Source organism: Haliotis rubra, unplaced genomic scaffold (assembly GCF_003918875.1).
Source record: "Haliotis rubra isolate DU_JTF1 unplaced genomic scaffold, ASM391887v1 Scf87, whole genome shotgun sequence".
Classification (NCBI taxonomy): domain Eukaryota; kingdom Metazoa; phylum Mollusca; class Gastropoda; order Lepetellida; family Haliotidae; genus Haliotis; species Haliotis rubra.
Window position 1 is genome coordinate 326,080 of NW_025767601.1, and position 24,502 is coordinate 350,581.

Below are 24,502 nucleotides of genomic sequence, written 5' to 3' on the forward strand. Positions count from 1 at the left end.
GAACGTAGGGATGCACACATTTATGTTACACACTGACGCACTCGCTTTGTTCAACCAGGCCTACAAATACAGCTGATATAGCCGAAGTACTCGTCGGTCTCACGGGCCCTGAACCACATGATTTTCCCTACTGCCTTGTCCTCCCTGCAATACTAAAGCCCTAAATGAAGCAAGTCTATTTTTCCTCAGGTTTCTGAATTTCCAATCGCACTGGGGCTCCTTTTCAATTTAAAGGGTTTATTTGTTACTATCCAAATTATATATATTCAGAGACTAAACGCTATTCTACTGAAATGCTAACGTAGCGTAAAAAAAATATTAACACATATCACACACTAGCTAACACAATTATGCGCACGAAAATACAAGCGTATATTAACGTGTAGACAAAACCCAGAGTAACCGACACCAGTGTACGCGCGACGCCACGCAAATAATGCACTAGGTACATTTACACGATATAGTACGGTAAGGCTAGCATTTGTCGCTGAACTGTGAGACACTTGAATTGCCGGGACCTTGATGAGCGGACCTGTTTCCCTTCTCCAAGTAAGTCCTAGCATTTTGTCTAGTCAGTAACAAGAAATACAGTCGTTAATATAGAACATCTATAGTTAAATGTCACAACAACGTATCTTAACGCTATTAATGTGTTTGTGTCCCGTTTTGAAGAGACACACCTACCGGAACACGAACCCAGAGCTATGTCGCCCTTCCATCCGTGGTACCCACATGTACTAGGGATGGATGGCTTCATGGATCAAGTTCAAGGGTTAGATATTTGGTTTACCAGAACGAGAGTAAATTTGGTCATCACAGCGGGGGAAATGTTTCCTTTCATGCCGCAGCATGTCCTAAAAATGAGAAAAATGAGGCGTTTCCTCAAATTGTCATATCTTATTGTAAAGTTAAAGGGAATATCATAGATCCTAAAATTTTCAAGTTAAATTACTGTAAAAGACTCATACTTCTTTGAGTGTCATTTCTAGAAGTTTGAGAATCAGATAAGGACAACCTTTATGTATGAACAACACTTATATTCAGGTGTTCTGTATGGAAACGTCGCATCACATGAATATAGAAGATGTTCATCCATAAAAGTTGCCCTTATCTGTGTTACACTTGTAGGGGCATGGTGAGTAGGGAGTAACGTAGCCAGAACCGTCTTGTGATTGAGTGGGAGGGAGTCTCGGTCGTATACAGGTCGCCAACACCGCCTCATGTGGCTGAAAGGGGAGGAGTGCACTTACAATCCAAACTCGCTCGTGGAAAAATCGCTTAACAATTTGCATTGTTAAAGAAACTACTGCCACATAATAGTTAGGTTTCATTAAAAATATATTTACCCAAGAACCCTTGCACCCCCTCCACTACCGATCTCTTGATTGGTGCTTAGAGTGTTCTACATTTTCTACCATCACAAGTTTACAACGGAACCATTCTATTGTCATCTTCCTGTCAGTTTAGCCAGTCGGTTACTGATAAGCAATGTCCATGTAACCAGAGACCATATAATATTATTATATGGTCTCTGATGTAACGATGTTCATGTAGCCTCACACAACAGACCCCAGATCATGTTTTTACTAAAACAATCACCCCTACATACATCTCATTCTTATCAATAAGATTCCTTTTCGGCCCTAATAGTTGGGAGACTTGATGGTTCCTGTAACAGCTGTGGATTCCCATGACGAGTGTGTATTCTGTAACCTTATACATCGCTCCACTACAGGGAATGGATGTTTATCAGCTGTGTCAGTGTCATATTGTGATGACCTCATTCAGAACCAACCGATGGCGCTGTAGCGTGGCTATGTGTATTGATTAACAAAAACAGTTGCGACTTATACGTAGGCGTGTTGACGTCGATGTAGAACTAGCATAGGTGCACGCCGGTGTGGGGACTGCGAAACAGAGTGAGTGTGTTTAGTTTTACGCCGCTTTTAGCAATAGTACAGAAATATCACGGCGGGGGACACCAGAAATGGGCTTCACACATTGTGCCTATGAAGGGAATCGAACCCGGGCCTTCAGCGTAAAGAGTGAACACTTTCACCACTAGGCTTCAATAGGCATAGATACCTACAGGTGTGGTGACTTCGAAATAGAAGTAGCAAAGATACCTACAGGTATGGTGACTTCGAAATAGAAGTAGCAAAGATACCTACAGGTGTGGTGACTTCGATATAGAGGAAACATGGTTAGTTGTGACTGCTGATAAGATTCAGATATTTTGCTCTATAACTGTGTGTTTGTACTGGCATATTCGCCCACAATCAGTACATCACTAGCATGCTATACATAAAGTTAGAGGAAACATGGTTAGTTTTGACTACTGATAAGATTCAGATATTGTGCTCTATAACTGTGTGTTTCTACTGGCATATTCGCCCACAATCAGTACGTCACTAGCATGCTATACATAAAGTTATTTTTTCCCCCACCCCCACCCCCAATATCAACAGAAGCCTTTCAACCACCCAGCCTCCGATGTTCTGTGGATGATGTCATCTAGTTGGAATGAGCCTCCATTGCTGAGCCCCAGTCAGGTATGACTATCATATCACACATTCCAGCGTTATTTACCCATCACCAACCACACAGAAGTAACAGGTGATGCAGCTGCTACAGCTGTCCTTGACATCAATAAGCCATTACCGGCGGCGTTTATGTTGTGACAAGCGTCTTCACTCAAATATATTTTATTTTCTGAAGGCAATTAATTGGATTGGAAGCAAGCTCCGTGATCTTACTTGATCCGATCTGTGATAAAACGGTTTGTTCCCAGAACACTGGCATATTAGGCATGCTGAACTAATCCGCTCTTGTTACAAGCACTATTAGTTAAATCAGCTAAAATCCGTTTTTTAAATAAACATTAAATTTCCTACTTACGTCCAACTTCTTCTCTGTAAATCTGTGTGACAGGTGTGGCGTCTTGTCTTACTATCTCCTTGATATTAGAAAGAAAACTTTCTACGGCGATTTTGGTATCATATACAGGATGGTTGTGACACTGACCTGGCTTGGTGACAAGATCATATTTCGTGTTGACAGTTACGGTGCAGTCTGGTGTTGAGCATGTCCAATGGGTGCTATGTTGTCGTCTACTTTTGATGCGGAATTTGTAACCACCCATGACTAAACTTCCACCACCTCTTCTGTTCGTAATAAATCGTACATTAACTTGAACACTAGCTCGCCATCGTGGTATGCTAGAGTAACAGTATGACGATCTTATATATATCTAACAGTAAGTTGTGTTTACTCATTTATTCCAATACACCATCATGAAAAATTGAAATTCGCTCACTCAAGACTAAGAATACACTTTGATCTCTCGCTCACTTTCTGAATTTCGCTCACGTAGGGTTAGGAGATGTCCCCCATAATCCCTCATTGTCATCCAATTAGCATGCTTTACCCGACTAAAACAAAAGGTGCCGGCATTCCGGGAAGACGCCGATAAAACTAGTGTCTAATCCATACATCAGTTTATTGTACAAAATGATTGACAGCAAACAGAATTGGAGCCCTCAGCAACATCACCCTCACAGCATCCCATACAATGGCCCAAATTGGGAGGCTGTGTTTACACATGTATAGAATCGAACCTGTGTCATCGGAATGGTCACTGAGCACTTGAACCACTATGCCACCCATGTCCTCGTATGTACTCTGAGCAGTGGCCGCAACTTGTGGGAGTGGTGTGTATAACTGACAACGGGTTGTGTTTCTATTTCTTGTTTGAGAGCACTGGCAACATGGGCTGGTTGGTTGGTTGGTTGTTTTACGCCGCACTCAGCAATATTCCAGCTATATCGCGGCGGTCTGTAAATAATCGAGTCTGGACCAGACAACCCAGTGATCACCAGCATGAGCACCAATCCATGCAACTGGGATACGATGACATACGAGGTCAGCGGGCCTAACCACCCGATCCCGTTAGCCGCCTCTTACGACAAGAATGGTTTGCTGTTGACCAATTCCAACCCGGATCTTTGGGAACATGGGACATGACTTCTTGTTCTGAATGTTTGAAAGATTTGTCACCAACGGTTAAAATGTCAGCATCTAGGTGTATATGTGGAGGCACAAAGGCGGGGTAGGGGCTTGTGTTGATGAGAATGGAGTGGATGATAACACGGATGAGTTTTGATTGCTGGTAGAGAGATAGATTTTAAAATAGATCTGAGAGGCTAGACAGTGAGTGTTGCTTCATAAAACATTCTTGCAGTGGCACTTGATATCTGAGATACTTCTATTTTTAGACGTTTGAGGACAACATTTACTGTAAATAATTCATGAGTTTTTCCTATACTCATTCTGTGTGGGAAATCATTCAGAAGTCTTGCGAAACATGCTGGACAAGGGTTGAACAAGGGTTGAACAATGAATAGCGGACAACTGAAATATAGAACGCTGTGGGGAGCAACAAAAACGTATTCATTAACTATTTCTTTATGCCTGCTCCTCAGTGCGTACTGACCCAAATTCCATACAATACATCGGGTGTTTCATGAATACGAACACCGTGTTATACTTGCACGTCAACCAAACCCCTGCAGACCCGGGCTGCTTGACGTGACACACCGGGAAACTATATTTAGGTATAATTTCCACGTAATTTAACAGAAAAATGGACAAATGTGACCACTGCCCAGTTCCCTTTCATCAAATGATAACATTTGCTCCTAAATATATTGTTACATTACAAACATGAGTGACCCCAGGTCGAGCAATTCACAAAACAATTCCTATGCCGACCTACTGTCAGGAAAGTAACTTTCATCTCATTTGTATGTTATGTATATTTTAGCAAGATTTTCTTTGGAAAGAAAGTGCACAAAAACAAAGTAAATCTTCCCGAATATTTTTCATGGTATACCTGTACTAAAAATATGTCAGATACGTTAGTTTTCCATATAATGGATATTTAGATGAAGTGCAATAGGAGATTGGTCATTTACAGTCTACTGTTGCGCTGATTTGTTTTAGCCTTTACCTGGTATCACTTAGTGAAACAAGGCTGATAATATACATTTAGAATAATTAACTGTTTTACTTCCAGCAAAATCTCCTCAGACTGTTAGCTTTTACTGTCAACATTATAACTTCCAAAATGACAGGAAGGCACGTGTGTATTTACCAGAATATTCACACAGGATTTGCGCATGCGTAATAATAATTACAAAAACTAAGACCGTTCATTTTATGGAAGAAGCACTAAATAGAGTACGAACTAAGCTTATAAAAAATATCTGAAAATGTTTACAACAGCTGCAAATAAATATAGCCTTAACAACCTATGATCTATATTAACCAATGATATCATATATTGTATATATTTATATATATCTATGTAATATGAAAGCAACATTTATTAAAAAATCCCCAATTCCATGGGAAACTATAATTGGAAACATATATTTTATACATAATAAACATTTTGCTTATTGCTTGTCACATCCATAATATACAAATTTCAGTTCCTTTAAATATCAGTGAGTGAGTGAGTGAGTGAATTACTGCGTGAGTGAATATGGTTTTACGCCGCTTTTAGCAATATTCCAGCAATACCACGGCGGGGGACACCGGAATAGGGCTTCATATAGTGTGCCCATGTGGGGAATCGAACCCGGGTCTTCGGCCTGACGAGCGAACGCTTTAACCACTAGGCTATCCCTCTGCGCCCCCTCCCCTTGTTACAGAAGAAAATGGTATTTACAATGAATTTTAATTTTAAACTTTAAAAAAAATCGTATTTCTTTCATTTATGGCGAGGTTTAAGCAGCATGACCTTAACTAAGACGTCACTGTTTGATGAGGTCGTAAATTAATTCACAATGCATCTTGCTCACTGGTTACGCCTGTTATGTGTTGTTTGCGCGTATTCAGTGTATTTCTGTAACGTACAATCTGATTGATATAATACCAAGTCCGTACCAGACCGCCAAACGTTTCTAGCGGCCGAGCCTCGTTTTGAGATTTCCACGATTTCCGTTTGTCAGAGCACGCTGTACGACAGAGCACGCTGCACGACGTGTTTGCAAGGATCAGAATTAACGTAGTGTTGCAATATACAAGTGATTAGATGTATCAAATAATACTAATTAATATTTATATATCCAGTTGAATGAGTTGGTCACAAAATTCAGGACTGGCTATTGTGCTAAGTTGCGCAATAGGACGGAACCCAGTCAACAAGAAACGAGACTGGTGTGTAATAAATGTTTTGACTTGTAAAGTTGTACACGTCTACGAAATGTAGCTTTTAGTACTTTCTTCCCACAACAAACTGACACGCTGTGAGATGCCTGTTCAAAGCGGCGTTGAACCCTGTTTACTCACTCATTCCACTTAATAGATGTAACAGTGGTTTGGAAGAGAAAGCAAATATGACGCATGTGAATATGAAAGCAAATATGACGTTTGAAATTCTGTATGTAGTAGTGGTGTTCCGATTAATTGAAATAATCGAAGATTGGTCGCAGTGACCAAACGACCAAGCAATCGATCACATTTTCTCATAATCGAACATAAACGATTTTGGAATTACTGTTTTAGTCTTTGAAATACTTGACAATGGAACATAAGTTGTCAGGGCCTGGAAACATGTTTATTTCTTACAAAACTCACTTCACTAACTGAAAAGTCATGACTGAATATTTCTCTAGGACTCCAGGAAGTTTATGTTCATGATATATTAGTCATCACTTTAAAGTAACAAGTTGCATCATGTTATACTTTTCTGCAGTAACAACCTGGATAGGAAAATCTGAAAAATGACGCTAACCAATATTTTTCGATGATTGTTCGTTGGTAATGAAGCAATCATCGATTGTGAGATTTCAACCAATTCCCAACACTAGTATGTAGTGGTGCTATATAGTGGTGTAGCATTTATTGTATATTAAACATATATTTCAAACTGTGAGTATCTAGAGTGGACTAATATCTTCGAGACAGTGGAATACTTGCCTCATCGGACTACTGACCCACGTCAAATATTTGAAAGTAAACATTTTACACAAGCATATAAACTCGAACCAACGTTTTCATAGGCACATACCTCCAACCATATTGACAGGGAACGAGTCAACCCGAAAATGAATAAAAGATTTTGTCATTGAAGGAATGTTTTACCTTCCACATGTTTAGGGCCATTACTTATAATCTAACATTCCCGGAAACTGTATAATATGAATACTACCATGTCCTGACCTAAATACTTGAAGTGATGTTGAAATCCCGCGTCATATTCTATATCCAAGTGGCCTGACAGCACCAGAAAGTAAAGGCATTCCTGAGGGGGATTCAACTGTAGAGGGTACCCGTGTTTGTACAACCTGCTACTCATGTGCTTGTCAATCATGATTACGCTTCTAGACTTATATGGTCGTGATTTGTTGTAAAGATGAGTCAGAGGATGGAAGTTCAGAAAGCTGACCCTCCCTGTGCTCTGTCCATGTGTGTGGGTTGTCCGGATGTTATGGAGAGACTACGTACCGTAATCACATAAATAATTTCATCACCGAAGACACTATTTGTTTCATTATCATTGTTACGCCTTGCCATTACGATAATTATAAGGACTATACGACAATATGTGCGCTGCCCGCTATAAAGAAGTACACCTGAGTTTAATAGCGACGAAAAATTAAACACAGACCAAATTATTATTCAATGATAACCGATTCTGTTTTGGACCTTATATTTTCAGTTTATCGACGTCTGTTTTCTGTCTAGTATCATTTTGATAAGGTTTGTAAAATCTAATTTCCAATGTACTCTCATTTCCCACAAGTAGGTATTCGTAATAACATAGTTTTATAGAAAAATATTATAATGGACTTAAAATGTTGTGAGCTAACTTTCACAGAGGCGCCGATGTCAGGAGGTCACCTGTTGTATGGTATGTTTGGACTGACGTTCAAGTCGGTTTCACGTACTTTCAAAGGCTATTCGTCACACTCAATCTCAACGCTAAATTGCCTCCATTCCATACATCAACATAGATTCGTTGTAGTGAGTGAGTGAGTGAGTTGGGTTTTACGCCGCTTTTAGCAATATTCCAGCAATATCACGGCGGGGGACACCATAAATGGGCTTCACATATTGTGCCCATGTGGGGATTCGAACCCGGATCGTCAGCGTGACGAGCCGACGCTTTAACCATTAGGCTACCCCACCGCCCCAGATTCGTTGTAGGCCATAACCGCAGGAACGTGCAATCACTTGGATCGTGCAGAGGCTCTCGCGAAATTGTACACTGATCCATTCCGCTCATCTCAGTACCATCTCATTATCTCGGCTGGCATTGTGTGGAATCCATATCGGATTTGGACACACGATAGTTAAGATAACTATCCCATTACATAACAATCTGGCGGCAGCCGTGACATTTGTGTAGATAGTAAAATGCATGCCAAGTTTCTATTAAAGCCTGTATCAAAATTGACAGTCTTGTTGTACGAACTGTACGCGTTGGGACAAATCTGTATGCGGTATAATCCGGTGCTGCCCGAGGCATTATTCAGCTGTCACGGAATAAGCCGAGTGGACCTTGAAAGGTTAACTGACCAATGCATGTTAAAATGGAACTCACGGAGTTTGTTGCCAGAAAACAGTACTTTAATGACAGAGTGAAACAAACACCGGTACCCTTCGACCATTTTGGATAAATGAGATTGCAAGAGTTGGTAAAAATATATTTGGATGGTGCGCCTGTCGGGGAGCCTGGAGTGTTCCGGGCCACGGCGATATGAGGAAGCTGTAATTGAGGAAAACTTTGAGGGTAAACATGTCAGTGATAAAGTCTCTAATTGTATGTACAGTACTGATTCCACGACCTCATAGTACCCAGTACCAATACTTGTCACCTAGCGGCATGCAGGATCGAATGGATCCTTAATACCTCATACTGGTCACCTAGTGGGATTCTGGGATTGAATGGCTTCCTAGTTCCCCATGCTGGTCACCTAGTGGGATTCTGGGATTGAATGGCTTCCTAGTTCCCCATGCTGGTCACCTAGTGGGATTCTGGGATTGAATGGCTTTCTAGTTCCCCATGCTGGTCACCTAGTGGGATTCTGGGATTGAATGGCTTCCTAGTTCCCAATGCTGGTCACCTAGTGGGATTCTGGGATTGAATGGCTTCCTAGTCTCCCCATGCTGATCACCTAGTGGGATTCTAGGATTGAATGGCCTCCTAGTTCCCCATGCTGGTCACCTATTGGGATTCTGGGATTGAATGGCTTCCTAGTTCCCCATGCTGGTCACCTAGTGGGATTCTGGGATTGAATGGCTTCCTAGTTCCCCATGCTGGTCACCTAGTGGGATTCTGGGATTGAATGGCTTCCTAGTTCCCAATGCTGGTCACCTAGTGGGATTCTGGGATTGAATGGCTTCCTAGTTCCCAATGCTGGTCACCTAGTGGGATTCTGGGATTGAATGGCTTCCTAGTTCCCAATGCTGGTCACCTAGTGGGATTCTAGGATTGAATGGCTTCCTAGTCTCCCCATGCTGATCACCTAGTGGGATTCTAGGATTGAAGGGCCTCCTAGTTCCTCATACTGGTCACCTAGTGGGATTCTGGGATTGAATGGCTTCCTAGTTCCCCATGCTGGTAACCTAGTGGGATTCTGGGATTGAATGGCTTCCTAGTTCCCCATGCTGGTAACCTAGTGGGATTCTGGGATTGAATGGCTTCCTAGCTCCCCATGCTGGTCACCTAGTGGGATTCTGGATTTGAATGGCTTCCTAGCTCCCAATGCTGGTCACCTAGTGGGATTCTGGGATTGAATGGCTTCCTAGTTCCCCATGCTGGTCACCTAGTGGGATTCTGAATGGCTTCCTAGAGTGGGATTCTGATTGAATGGATTCCTAGTTCCCCAAACCTCTCTCACCTAGTGGGATTCTAGGATTGAATGGCCTCCTAGATCCCCATGCTGGTATACTAGTGGGATTCTAGGATTGAATGACCTCCTAGTTCCCCATGCTTCTCACCTAGTGGGATTCTGGGATTGAATGGCTTCCTAGTTCCCCATGCTGGTCACCTAGTGGGATTCTGGGATTGAATGGCTTCCTAGTTCCCCATGCTTCTCACCTAGTGGGATTCTGGGATTGAATGGCTTCCTAGCTCCCCATGCTGGTCACCTAGTGGGATTCTGGATTTGAATGGCTTCCTTGTTCCCAATGCTGGTCACCTAGTGGGATTCTGGGATTGAATGGCTTCCTAGTTCCCCATGCTGGTCACCTAGTGGGATTCTGGGATTGAATGGCCTCCTAGATCCCCATGCTGGTATACTAGTGGGATTCTGGGATTGAATGGATTCCTAGTTCCCCAAACCTCTCTCACCTAGTGGGATTCTGGGATTGAATGGCTTCCTAGTTCCCCATGCTGGTCACCTAGTGGGATTCTGGGATTGAATGGCCTCCTAGATCCCCATGCTGGTATACTAGTGGGATTCTGGGATTGAATGGCCTCCTAGTTCCCCATGCTGGTATACTAGTGGGATTCTGGGATTGAATGGCCTCCTAGTTCCCCATGCTGGTATACTAGTGGGATTCTGGGATTGAATGGATTCCTAGTTCCCCATGCTGGTCACCTAGTGAGATTCTGGGATTGAATGGCCTCCTAGTTCCCCATGCTGGTATACTAGTGGGATTCTGGGATTGAATGGCTTCCTAGCTCCCCATGCTGGTCACCTAGTTGGAATCTGGATTTGAATGGCTTCCTAGTTCCCAATGCTGGTCACCTAGTAGGATTCTGGGATTGAATGGCTTCCTAGTTCCCCATGCTGGTCACCTAGTGGGATTCTGGGATTGAATGGCTTCTTAGTTCCCCATGCTGGTCACCTAGTGAGATTCTGGGATTGAATGGCTTTCTCGTTCCACATGCTTCTCACCTAGTGGGATTCTAGGATTGAATGGCCTCCTAGTTCCCCATGCTGGTCACCTAGTGAGATTCTGGGATTGAATGACTTTCTCGTTCCACATGCTTCTCACCTAGTGGGATTCTGGATTGAATGGCCTCCTAGATCCCCATGCTGGTCACCTAGTGGGATTCTGGGATTGAATGGATTCCTAGTTCCCCAAACCTCTCTCACCTAGTGGGATTCTGGGATTGAATGGCCTCTAGATCCCCATGCTGGTATACTAGTGGGATTCTAGGATTGAATGACCTCCTAGTTCCACATGCTTCTCACCTAGTGGGATTCTAGGATTGAATGGCCTCCTAGTTCCCCATGCTGGTCACCTAGTGAGATTCTGGGATTGAATGACTTTCTCGTTCCACATGCTTCTCACCTAGTGGGATTCTGGGATTGAATGGCCTCCTAGATCCCCATGCTGGTCACCTAGTGAGATTCTGGGATTGAATGGCCTCCTAGTTCCCCATGCTGGTCACCTAGTGGGATTCTGGGATTGAATGGCCTCCTAGTTCCCCATGCTGGTCACCTAGTGGGATTCTGGGATTGAATGGATTCCTAGTTCCCCATGCTGGTCACCTAGTGAGATTCTGGGATTGAATGGCCTCCTAGTTCCCCATGCTGGTATACTAGTGGGATTCTGGGATTGAATGGCTTCCTAGCTCCCCATGCTGGTCACCTAGTGGGATTCTAGGATTGAATGGCTTCCTAGTTCCCCATGCTGGTCACCTAGTGGGATTCTGGGATTGAATGGCTTCCTAGTTCCCCATGCTGGTCACCTAGTGGGATTCTGGGATTGAATGGCTTCCTAGTTCCCCATGCTGGTCACCTAGTGAGATTCTAGGATTGAATGGCTTCCTAGTTCCACATGCTTCTCACCTAGTGGGATTCTAGGATTGAATGGCCTCCTAGTTCCCCATGCTGGTCACCTAGTGAGATTCTGGGATTGAATGACTTTCTCGTTAACACATGCTTCTCACCTAGTGGGATTCTGGGATTGAATGGCCTCCTAGATCCCCATGCTGGTCACCTAGTGGGATTCTGGGATTGAATGGATTCCTAGTTCCCCAAACCTCTCTCACCTAGTGGGATTCTAGGATTGAATGGCCTCCTAGATCCCCATGCTGGACTAGTGGGATTCTAGGATTGAATGCCTCCTAGTTCCACATGCTTCTCACCTAGTGGGATTCTAGGATTGAATGGCCTCCCTAGTTCCCCATGGGTCACCTAGTGAGATTCTGGGATTGAATGGCCTCACCTAGTGGGATTCCCCATGGCCTCCTAGCCATGCTGGTCACCTAGTGAGATTCTGGGATTGAATGGATTCCTAGTTCCCCAAACCTCTCTCACCTAGTGGGATTCTAGGATTGAATGGCCTCCTAGTTCCCCATGCTGGTCACCTAGTGGGATTCTAGGATTGAATGACCTCCTAGTTCCCCATGCTTCTCACCTAGTGGGATTCTGGGATTGAATGGCTTCCTAGTTCCCCATGCTGGTCACCTAGTGGGATTCTGGGATTGAATGGCTTCCTAGTTCCCATGCTTCTCACCTAGTGGGATTCTAGGATTGAATGGCTTCCTAGTTCCCCATGCTTCTCACCTAGTGGGATTCTGGGATTGAATGGCTTCCTAGTTCCCCATGCCTAGTGGGATTCTGGGATTGAATGGCCTCCTAGTTCCCATGCTTCTCACCTAGTGGGATTCTGGGATTGAATGGCTTCCTAGTTCCCCATGCTGGTCACCTAGTGGGATTCTGGGATTGAATGGCCTCCTAGATCCCCATGCTGGTATACTAGTGGGATTCTGGGATTGAATGGCTTCCTAGTTCCCCATGCTGGTCACCTAGTGGGATTCTGGGATTGAATGGCTTCCTAGTTCCCCATGCTGGTCACCTAGTGAGATTCTGGGATTGAATGACTTTCTCGTTCCACATGCTTCTCACCTAGTGGGATTCTGGGATTGAATGGCTTCCTAGTTCCCCATGCTGGTCACCTAGTGGGATTCTGGGATTGAATGGCCTCCTAGATCCCCATGCTGGTATACTAGTGGGATTCTGGGATTGAATGGCTTCCTAGTTCCCCATGCTGGTCACCTAGTGGGATTCTGGGATTGAATGGCTTCCTAGTTCCCTATGCTGGTAAACTAGTGGGATTCTGGGATTGAATGGCCTCCTAGATCCCCATGCTGGTATACTAGTGGGATTCTGGGATTGAATGGATTCCTAGTTCCCCAAACCTCTCTCACCTAGTGGGATTCTGGGATTGAATGGCCTCCTAGATCCCCATGCTGGTCACCTAGTGGGATTCTGGGATTGAATGGCCTCCTAGTTCCCCATGCTGGTCACCTAGTGGGATTCTGGGATTGAATGGCCTCCTAGATCCCCATGCTGGGCATACTAGTGGGATTCTGGGATTGAATGGATTCCTAGTTCCCCAAGCTCTCTCACCTAGTGGGATTCTGGGATTGAATGGCTTCCTAGTTCCCCATGCTGGTCACCTAGTGGGATTCTGGGATTGAATGGATTCCTAGTTCCCCAAACCTCTCTCACCTAGTGGGATTCTGGGATTGAATGGCTTCCTAGTTCCCCATGCTGGTCACCTAGTGGGATTCTGGGATTGAATGGCCTCCTAGATCCCCATGCTGGTCACCTAGTGGGATTTTTGGAAGTATTAAATAATGCTAACATCTTTCGAAAGTCTTTGATGTTCCAATAAAACACGGGGACGCTTTGAGTTGTTTAAAATTTTCAGTGTCTAATGTCCATTTTTTATGTTATGATGAATTCTGACTCCCCGCTTCAGCGGTTATGTTTAGGGTGTTTTCCCTTTCAGCCAATTTTCTCATACTACGTGGCAGACGGGCCTTTTATGTTTTTGAATCACCCGACGCTGTGTGTTGCAATACCTATACGTTTGTGGTATATAGTGAACAAGAAGGTATTATCCATGGAGTCGTATGCTTCGTTGAAGATAATATACGCCAAGCGTGACTGCTCTGATAAACATATCTTATAGACTTGTCAATCTGGATTGGATTGAGATAATTCACACGCTAGCTCCAATTGATTGTGATCATGCAAAAGTCAAGTATTGTTTTGACTAAACAGTATAAACATAGTCTTCTCGTGATTAAACTGAACCAACCATAATATCTGCGCACTGAGATAGTTAAATGATTATTGGGACTACCTTCTACAGCCAATAGACTGACTGATAGTGATGTATGGGTGATATATGCATTAGTGTATAAAGGATTGTCATGTTCAGGTGACGGGTACGCTAAGAGGTTCGTGGATGGGACATCTCTATAGAGATACACTTAAGCTATCGGTAAAGGGTCCCTGTCAAGGTTGATTTATTGTTTAACGCCGAACTATTCCAATATCCCAGTTATATGGCGGCTTGCTGCAAATAATCGAGTCTGGACCAGACAATCCAGTGATCAACAGCATGACCATCGATCAACGCTATCAGGATACGATGACATGTGTCAACCAAGTCAGCGAGCCTGACCACCTTATCCCGTTAGTCGTCTCTTACGACAAACATGGGTTACTGAAGATAAATTCTTCACGAGTCCACTGTCAAGGAGATTCGGATCGTCGAAACCCTCAACACAGTCGTTGGCGCACTGACCTCTCTTTGTTCTTCATGCCCATTGACCACGTTGTCGCGGTACATGGCTAACGGCATACCCCAAACAGCATTTGACCAGCAACCGCAACAGCAACAAGCATACAAACTGATCTGTGCTTATTTACATATGCACATTGTACACACGCATAAATATGTACGTGCATCCTACCAACACTACTTGGGATACGTGTATTACTTGTGGTACTATAATATCATAGTAATATAATTACTTATACTTGTAACACTAATGATAGTTATATTTATGATACTTGTAATACTAAACATATATAAGACTAACAACTAGTCTCTGAAATTAACATATTTTACTGAAAAAAGTTCATAGTAAAAAAAAAAATATATAATGAAAAGGAGCCCTGAGACTTTCTTCATTTCCTGAAGCTGTGGAAATCTAGACTTGCCACATTTTCTAGACTTGCGTGGGCTTTCTTGGATATATTTGCTTCAGGGTCTGTACGACAGACTAAAGATATATATACAATACCAGTAATACTATAACACTGAAGATACTTGTAGTCCTAATGTCATTTATAATAATTATTACACTTATAATACTCATGATACTTGCAATACAACTACTTCTTGTGCCTATAATACTCGTAATAGCAGTTCTGTACTGACGTATAAAAGAAAGTACACACCTGGTGTATTGAGACTACTCCCAAATAAACAAATGTACGGCTAGCAACGTTGTAATTGGGTACGATATCTGGTGTTATTGCAACACGTACACAATGTTTGTGACTTGTAAGTCACAATCAAAACACGTTTCTAATTTTAACGCTGTTTTTAAGAAAATATTTTACATATTTTGCATATTAAGCCCAGCTTTATTTGTCTTCTTCATAAATGAACTTGTAACAGAAGTATATAAAGAGTGTAGTTATGGTGTATTTATGACACAGGATATTGTTGATTTAATGTTACTTCTTTTTGCTGATGATGTTGTCATGTTTTCATATACTGTTAATGGCCTGCAGAAACAATTAAATGTACTGTCTTCCTTTTGTAAGAAATGGGGTTTAGAAGTCAACTTACAAAAAACAAATGTCATTGTATTCAGAAATGTAGGTAAAATTGCTAAGCATGAACACTGGGCATATGACAATGTTCCTTTAGAAATTAAGACATATTATAAGTATTTAGGATTAGTTATATCTTCTAGATTGTCATGGTCAGTATCTTGTAAACAATTAGCATGTCAAGCCTCTAAAGCTGTCATTCCAGTTTATACATTTTTCAAAAAACTTGTAAATGTTCCGTTTTCCACAGCATGTTCTATTTTTGATGGTAAAATTGCGCCGATTTTGTTATATGGGGCAGAGAGATGGGGCACAAAATATAAAGAGGCAATAGAGAAAGTCCAATCATCTTATTTTAAATGCCTTTTACGGGTTGGGAATTTTGCTTCAAATAAGGCCATTTTAGGCGATTCAGGGCGTTATCCTCTTTCTATTCTCAGCCAAGTTAGAGTGGTTAAATATTGGTGTAAATTACTAAAGATGGAACGACAACGATATCCTTATCAATGGTATAATTTATTAAAAACTCTGTATGATAATGGTAAGACCAGTTGTAACTGGGTTTGAAATGTTAGATCTTTGCTGTTTACTTGTGGGTATTCTTTTGTTTGGATTGCGCAAGACTTTGGTGATGAAGAGTTATTTCTATTTTCATTAAAACAAAGATTACAAGATATGTATTATCAAACCTGGCACAATAGTATTTCATCTTCATCCTTTTTATGTCATTATAATTCGATTAAGTCAGCTATAGAACCAGAGAAGTATTTAACATCATTAGAAAATAAGGATTTGATAAGAGCAAAGTGTAAATTTAGACTTTCCCTACACAATTTTAATGTCAATTTTTCCAGAAGGTATAAACAAGACGATATTGACCTAATTAAATGTGCAAACTGTAAATTGGGTTTTATTGAAGATGAATTCCATGTATTATTAGTTTGTGATAAATATAAAGATTTGAGAGAGAAATATCTTCCACACATTAAACATGTCCATAATTTATTATGTTAATGGTAAATTTATTAAACTCTCACAATCCTCTTGTTATACATGCAGTTGCAACATTGTTAAAACATATATTTATTGCTAGATAACTATTTCAATTTGTGCTCACGTGACATTAACTGTAAAAAGGGCCATAAGGCCATAAGGCCGTATATTACCGAATAAAGTGTCTGTCTGTCTGTATAATAATTATTACACTTATAATACTCATGATACTTGCAATACAAATACTTCTTGTGCCTATAATACTCGTAATAGCAGTTCTGTACTGACGTATAAAAGAAAGGACACACCTGGTGTATTGAGACTACTCCCAAATAAACAAATGTATGGCTAGCAACGTTGTAATTGGGTACGATATCTGGTGTTATTGCAAGACGTACACAATGTTTGTGACTTGTAAGTCACAATCAAAACACATTTCTAATTTTAACGCTGTTTTTAAGAAAATATTTTACCAAATCGTCAGGTGTGTACTTTCTTTTGAACGTCACTTTACCTTTGATACACAGTATAACATGGACTATACTGATAAAGCTAATTACAGAATCCAAGATTCGGTTGAAGGATCAGTGTACATTCATTTTACATTCTCACCTCCCCGTGCAGTATGCTGTTTGTGTGATGTCTGAGGCCAAAATATTTCATCGCGTTTCAGGTAACGAATAACTTACTTAGATATATGCAGGCCATATTATTCGCTTGACTGGTTTAGATGCAGGTTTTATTGGTTTATGTTGACAGTTTTCCTTGTAATTACTTCTTCGCGTGTGAGATGAAGGAAAGATCTGCCGGCCTCCGTGAAACACATATAAGGTCCTCTTGGCCTAACTACTTCCACCGGAAACATGCAGCCCAGCGGACGTCAGCGCGAGCTATAAGTGTGTGAACACATCGCGTCCTTATTCCCTGTCCCAACACTCGGCCATATACTCTGCTTCAAAGTTTGAGAATTTGCACCAAAGAAGGTTTTATGAGTTATAGAGGAAACGGCTACAAGGAGTTTGGCCCGTGCCAGATGGTACAATGCACGGAGCACATTCTAAGTGTTCCCGTGGACTTGCTCAGTTCTGGTACAAGGCCATTCTACTGTTGTGAACTGGTTGTGGACCCCATATCCACGTCATCAATGCCGCACAAACACACGTGCGCGCACGCACACTCGCTCGCACGCATTTGCATGTATCAACATCTGTTTACTAAGCGAGATGGCGAGGGCGCGTTTTCTTATTGAATTACTCATTTGTCACCCCAGCCCTATTCCTTTACTCTCCCGTCTTCCTGAACGAAGATATAGACGTGACACCCTCATGGGAATCAGTGCACGTCAGAACCGGTAGAACCTGATCTGGTATTATAATATGTTATCCCACCACTTCAGTCTTCGCTTCAGTAGTCTGTACAAATCTGTTGTTGGCGACACCTCAGTTTACACACCCAGCAAACATTAGGTCCTGGATTAACAATAGGAATAGCGCTGTAGATTGAAGTGAGTGAGTGAGTTTAGTTTTACGCCGCACTCAGCAATATTCCTGCTATATGGCGGCGGTCTGTAAATAATCGAGTCTCGACCAGACAATCCAGTGATCACAAACATGAGCATCGATCTGCGCAATTGGGAACCGATGACATGTGTCAACCAAGTAAGCGAGCCTGACCACCCGATCCTGTTAGTCGCCTCTTATGACAAGGATGGGTTACTGAAGATCCATATTCTAACCCGGACCTTCACGGGTCTGTAGAGAGTAAATAGCTCCCCGAATCAGTGAACAGTCCACATCCCTTTGTCCTTTCCGGAAGTGTGACGAGAAGGCTTTGCGTAGTGAACTTATGACCCTTGTTAGAGACTGGCTCTTATTTCAAAGCCTTACCCGAAGCTAATAGAGGATATATTAGGATTTCGACAAATGATGTTCACATACGTGTATTTAAGTACAAAATACAGATATCACTTTTTTGTTTCAGTTGTGAATCAACTTGACCATGTCGCAAGGATACCCGGTGACCGCCCAGGTGAGTCATAGATGGACAGGAAGGGAGAGGCAGGATGGGCGTGTCATGGCCGATGTCCCGGCTTGCATTCAGGCAGGCACGACCACCCGATACGTGCAATGTCATGTACACAATGACAGATTTGAGTGAACTGTTCCAGTACAGTATTTGAAATAAATGATCACGGGAAAAGAGAGGGGGGAAATTATGTTAGTCATATGTTAGTACTTTGATATTGTATGCAATGTACTGTCGTAAAACGTATTAATTACTAAACCGCTTTGAATGTATAAGCCATGTGGAGGGTTCCTTTTAAAGGTGTGGGAACGCTACCAGTCAATGGTGTATAGTGATAGCTTGGCCGTATGCCAGTCTCGTACATAAATCCCCGCAAAAATTAAATCTAATGCAAATAAAGACAGTTATGACTCAATATGATTTTTAGCAAACAAGCAAACATGTGAAACCTATTACCAAGATGTCAGGTGTCCTTTCAACCAAGTTATTTCAGAATGATTTTAACTGAATATTCGAAAACAAGTAGGTATCGTATATCACGATGAATATCAGAGAAAGAGAGACTGAAACATAAATAGTGGGATATTACGATTAGTTGGGTATTCAGAAAGAGTCAGATATCAGAAATAGTTGGAAATCACGAATAGTCGTTTGTAAGAAAATGTCACAAAATGTTGGATACAATGAATAGTCGCAAATCACTAATATTCTATCACTAATTTCGTGTATCACGAACTCTAAGTTCTTTTGAAACGAATAAAGAGTATATATTACACCTAATCCCAGGAGTTCGATACATCCGTAGTGTACATTGACACAGAGACATGCACCTCTTTTTCATGACTCGCGAAGATCCGAGTTAGAATTGGTGTTCAACAACCCGTGCTTGTCATAAAGGGCGACTAGCGGGATCAGGTGGTCAGGCTCGCTGACTTGGTTGACACATCGTATCCCAATTGTGTAGATCGATGCTCATGCTGTTGATCACTGGATTGTCTGGCCCAGACTCGATTATTTACAGTCCGCCGTCATGTAGCTGGAATATTGCCGAGTGCAGCGTTAAACAACAAACCAATACAATATATGAAATAAGTGCAACAAAACCCACGTCCACATTATTCATGATCATACAACTATTTGAGCAAGAGTCATATGACGCCCTTTTAAATTTTTGGGAAAGACGCAAGCTCGAGTGTATGTGGAAAGGTAGACGGTTGCTGAACATGAAGACAAAACTGACCTCTGTAAAGTTGAAGTCATCTCAAAGCATATGGGGACATACGTTGCTTATACGTCACCGTTGCCAAGAGATTGAGTCATACTCGTCACCAAAAGACGCTAGTGATATCCAATTCTTGACAGTCAAATATAAAACCCATTTATATAGGATACACATTAGAAAGAACTCCATCAACTCCAAGGTGCTAGCCAATTAGCTGCCCGCCTGATCGAGGAGGTATACGTTTATATAAGAAAAGAAAAAATAAAATAATATATATGGTATATATATATATATATATATATATAATATATATATACGTTTATATATAAATAATGTATATATATGTTTGTTTTAGCCGTACGTCCATGGCCACACGACCGGCCACACCACCGTCGTCATGACTAGCACGTCACAGGTGAAGCAGACCAGAGACTGGTCATCTGGACTTTTCGGCTGCTTTGACGACATAGGAACATGTATGTGGTAGTCTTTATGTTCATTGCTTAATGTCTGAATACTTTATACGTAAGCCATGCACTGTCTAGTGGAATACATATGGGCACGGGGTAAAGGTACAGTTTCCACGTGGGTCTAGTGGAATACATATTGGGTGATGGAACAGTTTACACGTGGGTCTAGTGGAATACATATGGGCACGGGGTAATGGTACAGTTTCCACGTGGGTCTAGTGGAATACATATTGGGTAATGGTACAGTTTCGACGTGGGTCTAGTGGAATACATATGGGCACGGGGTAATGGTACAGTTTCCACGTGGGTCTAGTGGAATACATATTGGGTGATGGTACAGTTTCCACGTGGGTCTAGTGGAATACATATTGGTAATAATGGTACAGTTTCCATGTGGGTCTAGTGGAATACATATGGGGTAATAATACAGTTTCCACGTGGGTCTAGTGGAATACATATTGGTAATAATACAGTTTCCATGTGGGTCTAGTGGAATACATATGGGGTAATAATACAGTTTACACGTGGGTCTAGTGGAATAGATATTGGGTAATGGTACAGTTTACACGCGGGTCTAGTGGAATAAAGTTTAGGTAATGATGGCTTATGAAATATGCACTGTTTTACGATGAGAGTCCTACGAGGTCTAATGGAATACGTATTGCGTTACGATGGGAGTCCTGCGAGATCTAATGAAATAGGTATTGTGTTACGATGGAGGTCGTGCGATGTCTAATGAGATACGTATTGTGTTACGATGGAGGTCGTGCGATTTCTCATGAAATACGTATTGTGTTACGATGGCAGTCTTGCGATGTCTAGTGAATATGTATGGTTTTACGATGGGAGTCCTGCGATGTCTAGTGAATATGTATGGTGTTACGATGGGAGTCTTGCGATGTCTAGTGAATATGTATGGTGTTACGATGGGAGTCCTGCGATGTCTAATGAATATGTATGGTGTTACGATGGGAGTCCTGCGATGTCTAGTGAATATGTATGGTATTACGATGGGAGTCCTGCGACATCTAGTGAATATGTATGGTGTTACGATGGGAGTCCTGCGATGTCAGGATGAGAAAATATATATGGGTAAGGATATACATGTTTCGTGTCTGATAAAGTACATCATTGACGCATCGAGTGACCACGTGGTGTATGTTCCAGGTTTGTGTGGCACGTTCTGCAGCCTGTGCCTCGAGTGCCAGGTGGCCATGAAGATGGGTGAACACTGCTGTGTGCCTGTCTGTGTCCCAGGGGCCATCATCACCATGAGAACAGGCATGCGGGAGAGACACCATATTCATGTGAGCACATCCTTCCCCGTGAACAGTTTTAGTACTTTTCCCTGGAACCTCTCTGAGTTTTGGTTTCTGACCTTACTGTACGTGGCTGGGCCTGTAACACGTTTATCAAGTTGACAGTTCCTAATCTGCTGTAAAGCTAAATAATGTTTAGATATATTTCATAGTCTCTATGAGTATGTTGTATTTCCGAGTTCTAAACAAATACATGGCATTAACGCAAGGCAACGCAAGTAGCCACAATGGGTTCTGGACAGGGATTCAGCCCGAATTATACGTTTTAGTTAAAGGGAAGATTCTGCGGTAGAAACTGCGGTCATCTGGCCACAAGAAGAGAGAACAGCAACAGGCAACTTAGGAATACTTTTACGTTTTTGTTTCAGGGCGGGATGCTTAACGACTGTTGTATGTCGTCCTTCTGTGGAGCATGTGTGCTCTGTCAGCTGGCACGTGAGCTGAAACACACCGGGGAATGGCAGCTCAACTAAATGTGGACAACACGAGACGTCATGCAGTCACCCCGGTTATCCTTACCGATGTGGAGGCCTTAGTTAAAGCCTGAACTTGCTCGTGCCGATATAACCGATGCTTCATATTCAATTTTATAGTTGCAAAGTAGCAGCAGCAGCAGCAGCAGCTTAAGGCTGTATTATAAAGAGTATATTTCCACCTGTAGCATACGTTCTATTTTACCTGTTTCTGTGTAATCCTCACAGCAGTTGTCAAGAAACTACCATAAAACAAGCATGGCCACTATTGCCACCGTTCAACTCACTGATAGTTCTTTGTACTCAGGGTATGGTTTATAATGCACAAATCGGCATACCGATGACGACCTTCCAGCTTTGTAGTGCCTTGGAAACTTTAAACCCAGAAATGGCTCAAGCGACATTGTCCTAACAACTTTCGCCTTTCGTGAGACAGTTTCCCCTTGCCCTTGGTCACTGTGACACTGTTGGGTCATCTCTTAAGGAATGGAATCGGTGATACTGTTGGGCCATCTCTTAAGGAATGGAATCGGTGACACTGTTGGGCCATCTCTTAAGGAATGGAATCGGTGACACTGTTGGGCCATCTCTTAAGGAATGGAATCGGTGACACTGTTGGGCCATCTCTTAAGGAATGGAATCGGTGACACTGTTGGGCCATCTCTTAAGGAATGGAATCGGTGACACTGTTGGGCCATCTCTTAAGGAATGGAATCGGTGACACTGTTGGGCCATCTCTTAAGGAATGGAATCGGTGACACTGTTGGGCCATCTCTTAAGGAATGGAATCGGTGACACTGTTGGGCCATCTCTTAAGGAATGGAATCGGTGACACTGTTGGGCCATCTCTTAAGGAATGGAATCGGTGATACTGTTGGGCCATCTCTTAAGGAATGGAATCGGTGACACTGTTGGGCCATCTCTTAAGGAATGGAATCGGTGACACTGTTGGGCCATCTCTTAAGGAATGGAATCGGTGATACTGTTGGGCCATCTCTTAAGGAATGGAATCGGTGACACTGTTGGGCCATCTCTTAAGGAATGGAATCGGTGACACTGTTGGGCCATCTCTTAAGGAATGGAATCGGTGACACTGTCGGGTCATCTCTTAAGGAATGGAATCGGTGACACTTTTGGGCCATCTCTTAAGGAATGGAATCGGTGACATTGTTGGGCCATCTCTTAAGGAATGGAATCGGTGACACTGTTGGGCCATCTCTTAAGGAATGGAATCGGTGACACTGTTGGGCCATCTCTTAAGGAATGGAATCGGTGACACTGTTGGGCCATCTCTTAAGGAATGGAATCGGTGACACTGTTGGGCCATCTCTTAAGGAATGGAATCGGTGAGACTGTTGAGCCATCTCTTAAGGAATGGAATCGGTGAGACTGTTGAGCCATCTCTTAAGGAATGGAATCGGTGACACTGTTGGGCCATCTCTTAAGGAATGGAATCGGTGACACTGTTGGGCCATCTCTTAAGGAATGGAATCGGTGACACTGTTGGGCCATCTCTTAAGGAATGGAATCGGTGACACTGTTGGGCCATCTCTTAAGGAATGGAATCGGTGACATTGTTGGGCCATCTCTTAAGGAATGGAATCGGTGACACTTTTGGGCCATCTCTTAAGGAATGGAATCGGTGACACTGTTGGGCCATCTCTTAAGGAATGGAATCGGTGACACTGTTGGGCCATCTCTTAAGGAATGGAATCGGTGACACTGTTGGGCCATCTCTTAAGGAATGGAATCGGTGACACTGTTGGGCCATCTCTTAAGGAATGGAATCGGCAAATGCTGTGCATTTATAAACGTCATGCTGACATACTTACCATCACAACCACTCCTTTGTAATTTCAAATTAATACTATCACGTTTTTAAATATCAATATTTGCTCTCTCTACGTGTGTATCTTCATCGAAAACATAAAACACCAGGATGTACATGTTTCCGTTGTCCGTTGTACTCAACACTTGGATAGTACAGAGCGTGTAATACATGGCGGACAGGGCAGTGTTGTGGGTACTGGAAGGGGATATAGCCCTGAATTATATGAAAAACGAAATTTGTATATCATGGTGTTTAGTACATGTTTTACAGTATCATATACATAGTGTTTAGTACCTGTTTTACAGTATCGTATAACACATTGTATTCTGCTGTTATATCATGTTATATATAGTGTTACATAGAGGATGTTCTTGTTGATATTACTATTTTCGTATATAGTTCTCCATTATACCGTCATGCTAAATATGTCTATGGATGTTATATCACATTCTCAGTGCCATGTCATAACAGTGCCTAGGTTATTACGTAAGCCTCCAGCCCTCGTGAATTAATACGTAAAACAATCAACGTCTTCTGCGACAAACTCGCCATCTAAACAAA

The 24,502-nt window shown here is 42.3% G+C and overlaps 1 protein-coding gene across 1 annotated transcript; it reads left to right on the forward strand.

Annotated features, from left to right (window-relative positions):
- Window positions 1-446: 446 nt before the first annotated feature.
- On the forward strand, window positions 447-24,056 carry LOC124263144 (cornifelin homolog). Its single transcript, XM_046697700.1, has 5 exons — window positions 447-549; window positions 18,582-18,629; window positions 20,204-20,324; window positions 21,486-21,625; window positions 22,006-24,056. Exons 2-5 carry the CDS (start codon window positions 18,600-18,602, stop codon window positions 22,108-22,110), a joined length of 396 nt encoding a protein of 131 aa, XP_046553656.1. The 5' UTR covers window positions 447-549; window positions 18,582-18,599; the 3' UTR covers window positions 22,111-24,056.
- Window positions 24,057-24,502: the final 446 nt, after the last annotated feature.